The 12,742-nt window shown below is 53.0% G+C and overlaps 3 protein-coding genes across 3 annotated transcripts; 1 reads left to right on the plus strand and 2 right to left on the minus strand.

Annotated features, from left to right (window-relative positions):
* Window positions 1-263: 263 nt before the first annotated feature.
* On the minus strand, window positions 264-4,893 carry COCSUDRAFT_53019 (DEAD-domain-containing protein; the record flags this gene model as incomplete). The annotated part of the gene is made up of 11 exons (XM_005649117.1): window positions 264-491; window positions 744-961; window positions 1,267-1,441; window positions 1,856-1,995; window positions 2,249-2,455; window positions 2,826-2,960; window positions 3,100-3,271; window positions 3,391-3,596; window positions 3,908-4,114; window positions 4,370-4,425; window positions 4,743-4,893. The coding sequence occupies 11 exons, from the start codon at window positions 4,891-4,893 to the stop codon at window positions 377-379; spliced, it is 1,782 nt and encodes a 593-aa protein (XP_005649174.1). The 3' UTR covers window positions 264-376.
* A 1,165-nt stretch (window positions 4,894-6,058) lies between these two features.
* On the plus strand, window positions 6,059-8,722 carry COCSUDRAFT_22935 (ClpP/crotonase). The gene is made up of 7 exons (XM_005649118.1): window positions 6,059-6,108; window positions 6,538-6,588; window positions 7,154-7,326; window positions 7,412-7,512; window positions 7,596-7,743; window positions 7,870-8,013; window positions 8,133-8,722. Exons 3-7 carry the CDS (start codon window positions 7,189-7,191, stop codon window positions 8,397-8,399), a joined length of 798 nt encoding a protein of 265 aa, XP_005649175.1. The 5' UTR covers window positions 6,059-6,108; window positions 6,538-6,588; window positions 7,154-7,188; the 3' UTR covers window positions 8,400-8,722.
* A 1,116-nt stretch (window positions 8,723-9,838) lies between these two features.
* On the minus strand, window positions 9,839-12,404 carry COCSUDRAFT_36007 (aldose 1-epimerase; the record flags this gene model as incomplete). The annotated part of the gene is made up of 5 exons (XM_005649119.1): window positions 9,839-10,106; window positions 11,176-11,379; window positions 11,543-11,724; window positions 11,828-12,058; window positions 12,264-12,404. 5 exons carry the CDS (start codon window positions 12,402-12,404, stop codon window positions 9,839-9,841), a joined length of 1,026 nt encoding a protein of 341 aa, XP_005649176.1.
* Between the last annotated feature and the right edge of the window lie 338 nt (window positions 12,405-12,742).

Here is a 12,742-nt window from a genome sequence, read left to right on the forward strand (position 1 = left end):
ACCCGAACGACCCTTCCAGGTGTGAGAGGCTGGAGACCAGGGTGGTAGAGTGCTATGCCAGTCAGTGTCCTGGCTGTCAACCTCAAGTGGAGGCTTTCCAGAAGTGCTTGCTGGGCACTGGAGCAATGGTGGGCGGTATTGCGGGAAACGAGTGCACAAAGCAAGCGGAAGATATGCGGAAATGCTTGACAAAGCTGCACCTGTCTCCCATCAAGTGACGCAGTGCAGCTGCATCCCATCGGGAGAGCATTTGATTGGTCTCTCACTTCTGACATTGTTGAGACTGTTCCATTTCAGTTGCATAGGGCCAAAGTTGAAGGCACTTAACGCATGCATGTAGGTACAGGCCATTTTATGTAAAGGATTGTCCATGGGATTACTTCCGCTTTCTCAGCTTTCCTGGCAGCACCTTCTTCCCTCCTCTCTCCTCCGCCTTTTTCCTCTTCAGTTCAGCCTTGTTGCTGGACTTCCCGAGCATTGAAGGCGCTTCCCTGCCATCCAATAGCAGGAGGTTGTTGAGAGCTTCAGATTTGCATACCGGCGCAGACAAAAGTCTGACAACAACTTAGATGCAAGCAGTGCCTGCTACTAGCATCTGCATTGAAGATTCATTAAGTGCACCAGAGGACTTGTTTGCACCGGACAAGCCACAGAAATCATCCCAATCTTCCTTAGCAAAAGTTACTGGTAGACCGGCTGTCATAGCTGCTGCCTGTACCAGCATCAATGGACAGCAAGCTCACCTGAGCGCAAAGCTGTGTGCGACGTGGCCCAGGTGCAGGCGCTTGACATGGAACACGTCCTTGAGGGCGGCCGGGTGGGCCGCATACGCGCGCACGCTCGACCGGAACGCATCGGCCGCCAGGCTACGCAGGCCCGGGTCCGCCGACACGGCCTCCCCCAGGCGCGCCTGCAGCGCGTGCGCCCCCGTGTGCGTGTCCAGCGTCCGCCCTGGCCGCCCCTGCGCCACCCCAACAACTCACCCCTCAATGGCCAAAATATGCCTTTCTCCAGCCTGGAGCAGGGGGTGCATACACCCCCCTGCTTACATTTACTGATTCCTCTGGACCCTGGCCTTGACCCTGATACGGGTATCTAGGCGAACCTTATCACAATTATACTCAGATATTTCATATCTAGTACCCCTGACTGAACAGCAAATCAAATTCAAAGAGCGTGCTGCTCTAAGGACTGAAGATATGCTGAGCCGCAGGAGATGCATGGGTGACTAGGGGGCTTGTGTTGTTTGCGGCTCCAGCTGCACACCTGTTGCCCCTGGGCCCCCGGCAGCAGGTCGAGCGCAGCCAGCAGATTGATGGGCTGCAGGCGGACGCCGGTTGCCTCCAGCTTGGCCAGGTAGCCGCGCTCGCAGGGCAGCAGGAACAGGAACGCCTCCCCGACCTTGCCCATGCGCGCAGTGCGGCCCACCCGGTGCACATACCTGCCCCAGCACACTCTCTTCAGAAACTGCATCTCTGTAGTTTTCTTAGGCTCAATGCAGAGGTGCTCTGAGTGACACAGTTGCTGTGCTGTGGCAGTGCCCCTGCAAATTGCACAAGCTCAATGCAGCAATTAACAGGCTGTACCACAACTATGATTCTGAAGCAGTCAGTATGATAGGGACCACTCTTGTGGCAACATGTCCATGTACACTCCACACGCCAGTCGCGACTTTACATCAAGTCCTGCATGTCTTGACTTCAGGACAATGGGGCTTGTCCTAAAATGCTACATCCAAACCCCATACATAGTACAATCTTTATCTCACCAATCTGGAGTCCATGATCTTGATACTGTGGGTCAAGAGTGTCAGGGCCGCTTCAGATGTTCTGGGAGAGAATGGAGAGGAGCTCACTCTGAGGCCTCGCCGGGCGGGTCATACTGGATGATGCTGGTGACCTCTGGGAAGTCCAGGCCGCGCGCCGCCACGTCAGTGCAGATGAGCACGCCGCTCTTGCACCGGGAGAACTCCAGGAACGTGTGAGTGCGCACCCCCTGCACATCGTTGAAGTATGACCATTCCAGAGCAAAACGAACTGCATGGCATCAAGAATTAGACACCTCTGGCCATGCTCAAAAGTGGTGGTCAAACACCTCACAAGGAGAATGTATTGAGACTTTGTATGCCCAGACATCCACCATGGGAGCTGGGACTGGCCTCTCGAGACACTGGGCACTCCTTTGGTAGCAAGCAAACACAGGCCATCATCAAGCCAGCCTGGGTCTTTGCTGGCTGCCAAGTGCGCACCTGGGCCAGATTGCCATGCAGCTTGAAGATGGTGGTGGGCAGCAGCGGCTCGCCGTCCACGAGCTCGAAGACCTCGGAGAACATCTGGTGCACAAACTCAACCGCGTCGCAGCTGGACATGAAGAGCACCACCTTGGCCGCGCGCTGCGCTGCGCAGATCTGGCGCAGCAGCGCCGCCAGCACCACCAGCCGCATCTTGCTCGGCACCTGCGCCGCGCGTTCCCTTCAGCCGGCCCCAAGTCAGATTATGACGTCCGTTCAATGGCGGCAATCACAACCCCCATGAGCGATCATAAACCATGAGGCCTGGCCTCTTCTGGATGGGTGCATGTGGGCCCGGCAGGGGTCGGACAATCATCTTGGCAGCGGGCAGGTGTTCAGAAAGAACTTCCATAGGGGTGCTTTTTATCTATTTGGCGTAGCAGGGAGAATATTGCATGTCATGTTGGGTGCCGTCCTGAATAATCGTCATCTGGCAGCACATGCAGCAGAAAGGGGCATCTTCTTAAGTGGTATGGGGGTGTGCTGGAAGACCAAGATGTTCCTGTTGCAGTCTGGAGGAATGGCAACTGCTCACCTCTACAACCCGCTGCTTCAGGAGTGTGGGGATGTGGAACTGTTCTCTGTCAGCTGTGTGGGCGCTGGATGCCGCGGCGTTGCCTCCGTCATCTTGCCCTTCAGCAGATGTGATGTGCAGGTGTCCCTCCACCGCCTGCATTGCAGCAAGCAAGATTGTGGCGTCAAAAGCAGTCTGGGTCCAGTCAGCACGTGGTCGATAAGAAAGGCATCCCAAGCGGCAGCAAAAGACTCTGCATGCCACACCGAGCACCTGCAACATCGAAGTAGCTTACCTGTACTTGAAAGCCAATTGCGGCGGGGTTCTGCAGGCTGAGAGATGCCAGGCTGTCCAGCTTCGAGTGGAGGGTGGCTGACAGCAGCACCGTCTGCCGCCGCCTGTTGCCGGCCTCTGCTGTGCGCTTGTCAGTGATGGCGAGTATGTCACCTGCACCATCGCAAGGAGCTCTCAGAGCTGTCTCATACATGACCCCACACCTCATTCAAAAAGCCATACGTTTGGATTGGGTGACCTTGGATAATAAGTATCAGCAAGAAAGGGCTGCGTCGCGTTCTTTAGCAGAGACTTGCCAATCTTCTGCTCGAAGCCGAGGTCGAGCAGGCGGTCGGCCTCGTCGAGGACGAGCCAGCGCAGCTCCTCGGTGCGGAAGGACTGCGTGTTCTGCAGGTGGTCCAGCAGCCGCCCCGGGGTGGCCACCAGCACCGTCACACCCTTGCGCAGCCGCGCCTTCTCCTTTGCCCGGTTCTCCCCGCCATATATCGCCCCGCCCACCTGATGTGTTCACAACCCATGTCACCCTCTCATACATCCTTGCGATGCCCAAGTCAACCCAGGCCCGTCATTGTTTACAGGAAAGCTCCATCTAGAGGTCAAGCTGATGGTTCAACTTTCCAGCAATTCACGCCCAGGGAAAGCCAGGTGAAGAGCAATACAGAGGCAGCTCTGATAGGCCATGCCAAAGCAGCTAGAAGAGCTGAGACAGGGGCAGCCCTGATGGGTGTGAAGGTCCGATTAATTGAATATGTCAGCCCATGCAAAGCCAGCCAGTGAGCGGACACAGAGACAGCGGTTTTGGTGCGCACCAGCCAGATGTAGCGGCGGAGGATGAGGGTGAGCACGTCGGCGATCTGGAGGCAGAGCTCGCGCGTGGGCACCACGATGAGCGCATGCGTTCCCTCCGCCCGGCTCACGCGCGGCTCCTGCGCCTGCAGATCATTCACAATGGCCGCCAAATACGCCAGCGTCTTGCCGGAACCAGTCGGCGCGTTTACGAGCGCGTCCCGGCCCCTCTGCCGCATGCACACAACTGTTCAGCCTCACCAGCAGCGTGGGCTACCAGCGCCTTGAGTTGCAGAGGCTGCTTGCAGATCTTGGCGTTGTTTGCGATACACAGTGTCCAAAACACTGTCTGTATATGATATGATAAGATCGGCAAGAAGCACCATGCAGATACACGCCACCTCGGCAGACCTGCTCATGCAAGTTTAGAGGGTCTCCAATGCATGGGTTGTGGTGGTTGAAGGGAAGGGTGGGGAGGCACGCACCAGGAGCACTGGAATGGCGGCCTGCTGTATCCGTGTCGGCGTCACGAAGTTGATCTCTGCAGGCACACATCCCCGGTCAGCAACAGTTGGTATGTGGCGATCAGGCCTCGCTCATCTGTAACATTCAAATGCTGTACCTTCAAGATGATCTGACAGCGTCAGAGCCAGGCCCAAGCCCCTGAATGATGACGAGTCAACCGGCCCAAACACCTCCAGCTTCTGGCTTGCAGGGACAGACGACTCGGCATGCGTAAGTTCCCCAGTCTTCATGTTGCTCTTTGTACCTGCAGGGTTGCACAGTGCGTTATGAAGGCTGCCAATAGGATAAGCACACATGTTGCAGAGCGCCACACAAGGGCATTGCAGGAGGCACCTTTGAATTTGACTTTCTTCTGCTTGGAACTGTCTTCCTCCTTGACTTTGCGCTTGGTGGCGTAGCGCATAGTCTTTCGCTCGTCGATGAAAGACACGAATCCCCTCTCCTGCAAGCACAGCTGGACTGTAAAATTCTGCATTTCAAGCATCAAGCAACACACTCGCAGTTCTCAGTGCACAGATACAGAAATGAAAGGCATCGGTGCCACTAGCATGTGTTTGGAAAAGCCTGACGGTGCACCTCATCATCACTGTCACTGTCTCGGTGGATGGGCACTCCATTGTCATCTGCCACGCTAGGTTCTGCTGCTTGCAAGCCAGCATCCCGCTGTCGGAGCCTTGCCACAACTTCTAGCACGTCCTCTTCTTCGCCACTTTCGATGTGTTGTGGCTCTCCAGCCTCCACCATGGCGATGACTGCCGGGTCCTCCGCTCCTGTTCAAAGTAGGCAAAAGATAAAGGCCACTGTAGAGATGGATTTCAGATTCAATCTCATATTGTTCTTGACACAATGGTCAAGGCATACCCGCAGCATCCTCCGCAGGCTGTTGCTTCTGCTTCTGTCTATTGTGAGTCTCGAGCTGAGGCGCCAGCTGGGGCACTTGCTGCTTCCTGGGAGCTGGAGCAGCTGCTTCGGACAGTCTCGGCCTTTTTGTCCCATGGGACCTTCCGGGTAGATCCGCGACGGCCTGTCCCTGCTCATCTGGTGTGTCCTCTAACGCGTACCCCTTCAACGACTGCCCAGCAGAGGGCTTGCTGAAGGCCTGTTGCGGCCTGGGTGTTTCCCTCCTTCTTGTCTCTTTCTGATCTCCCTGTATCAAGTGTAGCATAATTGGTGAGGAGGCTTGATGCACACCTGACAACAGCTGCAGGCAGCTGTAGGCTTCACTGCACTTGTCTCAACTTGTCTCAACTTGTCGCAAGGAGTAAGACAGGAGTTACCAAGGCTGTCTTCTTCTGATTCCTGCGACTCCACTTGCTGCTTTTGCTGTTTTGTTGTCGCACGTACTCGTTTTCAGCAGCCAAGTCATCCAAGCCTGCAAGATTTAGCAGCATACCATCGTCTTCCATACCTGGGGATGGGTTTGATCAGGTGAATATAGAGGCGTTCAAACACCTGTTTGCACGATCAAGTCTACAAGATCCTCTCAGTGATCAAGTATGAAGTCCGATCGGAGTACTGAGCTCGGTCCTCTTCCACTCCCAAGCATTCCGGAACGACTGTCGGAAAACGTTGGAACGCCGCATGCATGAAGCGCCTCTCCCGAAGCATTCAGGTGGGCGGCTGGACACTTCCCCTTGAAAAAATCATTGCGCAGTAGCCGCACTTTGGCGTTGGAAGGCATTTTCTTCTGCCCTACAAGGTGAGTCCTCAAAAAGAAGTGAGTGCAAGGACCTTTGGAAGGTTGATCTGGCTGTGAACCCGATGATGCTACAAAATCTTTGAGACCGGACTTTGAGAATGTCGACAACACCAAGCAAACTTCTGAGGGTTCCATGCACGGATCTTTTATGGCGTGCCTTCGCTTGAGTTTTTACTGCACACCTTGTACCATTCACTTCAGCAGACCAGTACAATGGATGGATACCACCTCAGGCAACTCCGTACGCGGGTTCCTAGACCGTGGAACTTAGTGTCCCTACCACAACTGAGGAGAGTGACACTCGGTTTTTGACCTGGCTGGACTCTTGAAGGCTGGACAAGCAGCCGAGTGACAATTCAACACGTCCCAAGCAAATTCATACATCAAACCTGTACTGGGATCGACCTGCAGCTTTCTTCCTGCTTGTAGGTACCAAGGACGAGCGTTGTGTAGACTCTTCTCATTACCTTCTTTACCCAGGTGAGCAATCACAGCCGTCATGCTCCATTTTGCGGTATTCATGAAGCATGCCTATAAAGATCATGGGAGAGTGATGAAGAAAAATTTCGACGCTTGAACTGAGCTTCGCTCTGAAGAAGCAAAAATTTTCGCTGTGTTCTTTCTGACTCCCATACATGTGGTAAGTGCTTTCGTGCATCGCATTTCTTGTGGCATGGCTATCGGATGATGATTGAATCCATCTTAGGACACCTTCTGAAGCAGGCCAAAGTGTCTGCTATTGAGACCAACATGGTTATTAACCCTGACGATAGCCTTTCCTTTGTTTCACTCGAGGCGTAGTTTCTAAGCCCGAAGCCCTTTGTCTGCAGTACCTGCATAATTGCATTTAAGATAGTGGCTGCAAAGAAAGTGCATGTCCGTGGCCCCAATGATGATCAAAAACTTTCGTTCTACCGAGCAGTTCAAGCTGTGGGGATACAACCTTGGTTTGGAGACCTGAACTGAGGGGACCAGGACTGCATTATATATTTTTGAGTGCCATCACTTGCATACTTTGAGGTCCGACATGTGCTGCGCCGTGCAGGTCATTGGATCAGGCAGCGTGTCTCATCAGGCAGCATGCCATCATATGTCCGAACGGAGCTGCGGCCTGGCGGCTTTGCCATTGTATGGCTGGAGAGAGAGCCTGTCAATCTGATGGACTTGACAATGTGGCAGCAGTTGATGTCTGCTCTGCAAGACCTGGAAGACAACCAGGTAAGGAATTCAGGCACGGTCAAATTCGTCACATGCACTTCACATGAGCAGCAGGGAGATGCTGAGGGCTGTGTTGTGCCAGCAGGAAGTCCGCGGCGTGATCTTTGCCTCAGGCCTCAAGCGCGAGGTGTTCACTGCTGGCAATGATATCAAGGAGCTTTATGCACCGCAGACATCGATGAGCAGGTGCGCCCATCCACACATCTCTATGATGCAATCTGTGTGCATGCAAAGACAAGCAGTGGCTGATTCCTCTTTTTGCACCACAGGTATCGTGACTTCTGGGTGACCTCCAACGTGTTTCTTGCACGGCTGTATCGCTCGCCGCTGGTGACCCTTGCAGCCATCAAGGGTGCCTGCCCAGCTGGAGGCTGCTGCCTGTCCCTTTGTTGCGATGTCCGGATCATGACAGAACAGGTGAGTGTCAACCTGCAGCCCACGGAAGCTAATTGTGTGCTTTGCTCCTGTTATGACAAGTCTTCTTTACTGCGGGATTTTATCATGTGGGCGCCTGCCTGATGTGGACAACGCTGCCTCTGACAGGGGCATATTGGATTGAATGAGGTTGCAATTGGCATCTCCGTACCCCTTTACTGGGGCAGACTCATGGCACGTATAGTGGGCGCCAAGACGGCAGAGCACCTCTGCAAATTTGCAGTGCTTCTTGGACCCAAAGACGCTGCAGCGGTGAGCCAACCCGCAACACCATGATCACAGGAGTGATATTGAAGTAACACAGCTCGTTTGTGTTTGCACATGCTGTTGTCTGCTCAAATTTGCATGATGAGATTTTGGTTCTTCCACAGGTTGGGCTGGTGGATAAGCTGGTTCCATCCTCAGAGCAGCTGCTGCCAGCGGCAGTGGCAGCCATGGCAGATCTCCTGAAGCAGCCTGACTCAGGCCGTATGATTGTCAAGAGCCGATTCCGTGATGAGTTCTCGCATGAGTGGGAGGCCTATCCAGAGCAAGAGGTGCCAGGGGCTTGGGCCATGCTGGCAGCCCCCGCCACAGTCAAAGCGCTGGAAGCAACCCTGCAGCGGTTGTCTGGCAAGAAGGCCAAGTCAAAATTGTAGCTGTTGCTGGTTGCTTCGTGGACTGCATGGGAATTTTTGTGAAGCTGTGCCCAATGTGCTGCAGCAAGTGCATCTGGCTGTATCCCTTGCTTTTGGGTAGCGATGTATGTGTGTAGACTTAGTGTGTACCATCATTTTGCAGGGTTTTCTGTAGCTCAAATGTAGCTGTCTAGTTTAGGTGTCTGTGAAGAAGAGAGAGAGAGAAACATTACATCGTGCCAGCCAATACGGGCTGATTAGATGTGCTGTGTTCTACACACTGGTGTGCCTGAGCAGAGACCGGACAAGACATGGTCACATCTTAATGTTGTGGTCAACAACAACATTCGATCTACTAGTTCCAATAGAGCAAAGGTAGCACGGAAAGTGTCAGCACAGCACTCCCAATCACCGAGCAATCACCAACACACGCAGACATGGATGGGTCCAGCAAAGCCACACAAAGCAGCGATGTTCCAGCTCATGAGAACAACCTAACCATCACGCAAGACGCCGCCAAATCCTACATTAGATCAGAAGTGCCCCCACAAGACAGGAAAGGGCCAATCACAAGTAGGGTGCCCAGTCCCACAAGAGATCAGCGTCCACCAAGTACTGCTAAGCTACTGAGACAAGACCTGAAGGCTTTGGCCGCCAACAAAACCATCAGACACCGTCAGGTTCGCAAAAGGGCTCACCTCTGCTGGCAGGTGTTCAAAAAGCCGCAGGTGTTCTAGAAACAAGAAGAAGAAGATGTTTAGCTTCAAGACTTGCATCTTTTCGAGGGTTCCAGTTGAAATTTGTACTACATCAACATGATGTGTATCAGAGGAGATCCCTTCGGGCGTGAGCAGGTGAGCATGCAATGCCATGGGTACTTTAGCCTGCTCAGCCATGTACTGCCTACTGGTTTTGGTTTTTCAGGGACAATTAGAATTAAAACTGACGAGGACTTCCGTGTCTCGCTTCACTTCGCTTTTACAGCGGGATTGACCAGCAAATGCTGGAAGTGAAGAAAATTTACGCATGTACATCTATGCTATTGCAAAGAGTTGACTTCGAAGCTCTTCAGAGAGAACACGGTGGATGTGTAATGTTTGTTCACTTACAATCTATGCTTTTGGAGGGGCAGCAGCTAAGGCTAGCACATTTATCAACATTGAAGTCTCCATTGACCTGTATTCCAACCAGGAGAGAGAGCAAACTTATAGACCTGAATTCCCAGAAATGGCCCCCATCAAGAAGTAGATGCGCATCTGTGCCGTACTTGCACAAAATTATACAACGGTACCCAAGAAGAGACAGCACCTGCTTCCAAACCCATATTCTGCAGAGCCAATCCAGCCATATGTCTAATCTACAAAGAAAGCTCGCAAGATGCGCCATGAAGTGAGTTCCAAACTTCTCTATCCAATTCGCTCGCACAGATTACAGAGAGTTTAATAGCCAGAAAATCTTGATCAAGCATTTGAGAACTGATAGTCGACCTCATGGCGATACTTCTCGCCGGGCCCCAGGATGACTGAGGGGAAGGCGTGCTCGTTGACAGCATTGGGGAAGCCCTGCGTCTCCAGGCAGACACCTGCGTGCTTGTTGTAGACTGCGCCGTCCTTGCCGCGGATTCCCTCCAGGAAATTGCCCGAGTAGAACTGCATGCCTGGCGCGGTCGTGAGCACCTTCAGGCAGCGCCGCGACTTTGGGTCTGTCAGCTTGGCCGCCAGCTTGGGCCTGCGTAGCAAACATGGAGGTGCCTTGAGGATACGTGCTAGCCTCACAACGCGAGAGTCACCAAAAGCGGCTGCCCTGAGCGCTTTCAAGCAGTTTCCCTGGGACCCTGTAAAGAGTGACATGGCACACATGCGCGCACATGGCACACCTGCATCAGTATTGGGACAAGAGCATTGTGTTTGGACCATGTCAGAGCCGAATAGGTGTTTTGGCAACTGCCTAAGCCAAGTGGCTCCCCCGGTCCTATCCTGTGTGTCCTTTGCAGTGGACCTTTGCAGCCTGCTCTATCCTCAATCCACATCAGATTACCTCACGTTGAATGCGGGGAATTGACTTTACAGCAGACATCTCTGAATGATGTGAATGCACGTCACTTATGTGACTATTTGGCACCTTGACCCCCGCACTTGACCACCTACACCGCTATTGCTCCTCCAGAAATAGTCAGTATGGCAGAAATTTGTCAGGGTGCTGTCACTACCTGAAAGACTTCCTCTTGTGCTGCTCTGCAGCTTGCTGTGCCAAGGCAGGTCCGATCAACCAGGGATAGCACTGCTATCATAGCAGCGAGGAGACAAGGAGCCAAGGGCTCATGACTCGTTGAATAAAATCAAAATGATCAGATTTGATGCCATTCCAACTTCCTTTGAGGCAATTGTGACCGGACAGAATGATGTATATAGGACACCTATCCAAGTAGAATGTCACAATCAGGGCGGAGGTTGTCATTCTAGCGGAGTCAATAATGGTCTCGGTTTCACGTGGAGAATAACAAGTCTCTGGTTAAAGCTCGCCAGTGTAAAAAATGTACGAAAAGTTCTTTTTTGCTTCACTGTTTTGTTTTAGAATCCGCTGCTGAGCGCTACTGATGAATTTGTTCTGTCTCTAAGCAGCAGGCAACGAAGGATTTGACCGAAGGCATTTGTGGCCATGTGTGGTCGGTGATGAATACAATACAGGCGTCAGCCGCAGTGGCAAGGGTTTCCCCAGACATGCAGTAAGTCTTGCAAGGATAGAATAACACCAAGAAAGTCGTCAGCAACCAACAGGAGAGAGGTGAGGTGCGCACTTGTTGCTGGCTGCTCCGTTCTTCACAATGAACTTTGCTTGCCGACCCATGCCAAAGAGCACGTAGTTGTGGTCGTAGCCACCAGAGACCTGGCCGATGCTCTCCCCAATGCTGTGCTCATCCGAGAAGTCGAAGGGTGTGCCAGCCACAGGGGCAATCTCGCCGGTGGGAATGGCGGTCTCATCCAGCGGTGTGTAGTGGTCCCTGCTTGTGGCACAACTCCAGGTCAAGCCAGCACTGATTGAAACAATTGATCGCAATTCTGTATGCTGATGATTGCCTTATTGCTCAACAACCAGCACATCCCATAGCAGTGACATTTGCAGAGCATGTGAGAAATGCAGGTCATGTGCATCCTGCTGCGCACCCATTTATGTACAGGGTATGATCGAGGGCAGAGCCGCTGGCATGGCCGGCAAGGTTGAAGTAGGAGTGCTGCACGATGTTCACGGGCGTCTGCTTGTCTGCCGTGGCCTCAAAGATGACCTTCAGCATGCCTTCTCGTGTCATAATGTAGGTGAGCGTGGCGATCAGCGTCCCGGGATACCCCTGCGCCGCATCACCAGGACATCAGAATTGTAGAATTGTTTGAGAGCTTTACGGGGGCCACATGTTGACTCAACGCTGTTCCAACTTAAGCAGCAATGCACACCTCCTCGCCGTCCCTGCTGGTGTACGTCAGCCGCAGGGCGTCACCCTCTGGATGGGAGATGCGGGCGCCCTGCCAGATCACTTTGTCAAACCCACGCTTGCCGCCATGAAGTGCATTTGGCCCGTTGTTCACTGTAAGCTTGTACGTCCGCCCCTCCAAGCTGAAGATCCCCTTGGCTATCCTGTTCGCAACCCGGCCCACCACAGCCCCAAAATAAGGGCTGGTCCCGTCCTGCAAATAAGAAAAATCGGAGGCAGTGAATTGATGAGTCCGATTCCCAATGATGATATGGAGTGAACCTTGTTGTGATCGCCATCGTGGTTCCTGGAATTACCATACGACTACGGATGGCTATCGTGGGTCATTCTCAACTTGGTTGAAGTGGTGCAAAGATTGTAGAATTTGAGCAAATGCGCGTTCTATGACAGAAACGTACCGCATAAGGGGCCATGTCATCAAAGCCCAAAACGACATCTTCCAGATTTCCTTCCACATCCGGGACGTATAGACGCTGTATGACGCCACCCAGAGGACTGATGTGGACTTCCATGCCATCGGGACCTTGAAGAACGTGCATGGGTAGGTGTCTCACGTCCCACATCTGCTTCAGCTTGTGTGCTCCTTTGACAAGGGGTGCGGCCACGATCGCAGCCCCTGTCAATACCCAAGGGACTGGACCGCTTTGCAACACCGAGGGAACTCTCATGATTATATTGAAGTGTTCAGATTAATGGCAAAAGTGGATCCGATGTACTCTTTAGAATGAGTACCCGCGTTCTGTGAAAGAAGGGCATGCAGCTAGGCTGGCCTCCGTCAATGACACCTTAATCAACTCCTTTAGAAGTCGGCAAGGAATTATTGTTTATGCAGCCAGAGCATTGTATTGAGAATTATTTTGCTTCGTCATTCAAACGA

This window comes from Coccomyxa subellipsoidea, assembly GCF_000258705.1.
Source record: "Coccomyxa subellipsoidea C-169, whole genome shotgun sequence".
Taxonomy (NCBI): domain Eukaryota; kingdom Viridiplantae; phylum Chlorophyta; class Trebouxiophyceae; family Coccomyxaceae; genus Coccomyxa; species Coccomyxa subellipsoidea.

Coding starts and splice junctions, on each gene's coding strand:
- COCSUDRAFT_22935 (XM_005649118.1), top strand. CDS start 7,189: ATGCCATCATATGTCCGAACGGAGCTGCGGCCTGGCGGCTTTGCCATT. Junction 7,744..7,869: donor TCCGGATCATGACAGAACAG/GTGAGTGTCAAC, acceptor TGCCTCTGACAG/GGGCATATTGGATTGAATGA. Junction 8,014..8,132: donor GACCCAAAGACGCTGCAGCG/GTGAGCCAACCC, acceptor GTTCTTCCACAG/GTTGGGCTGGTGGATAAGCT.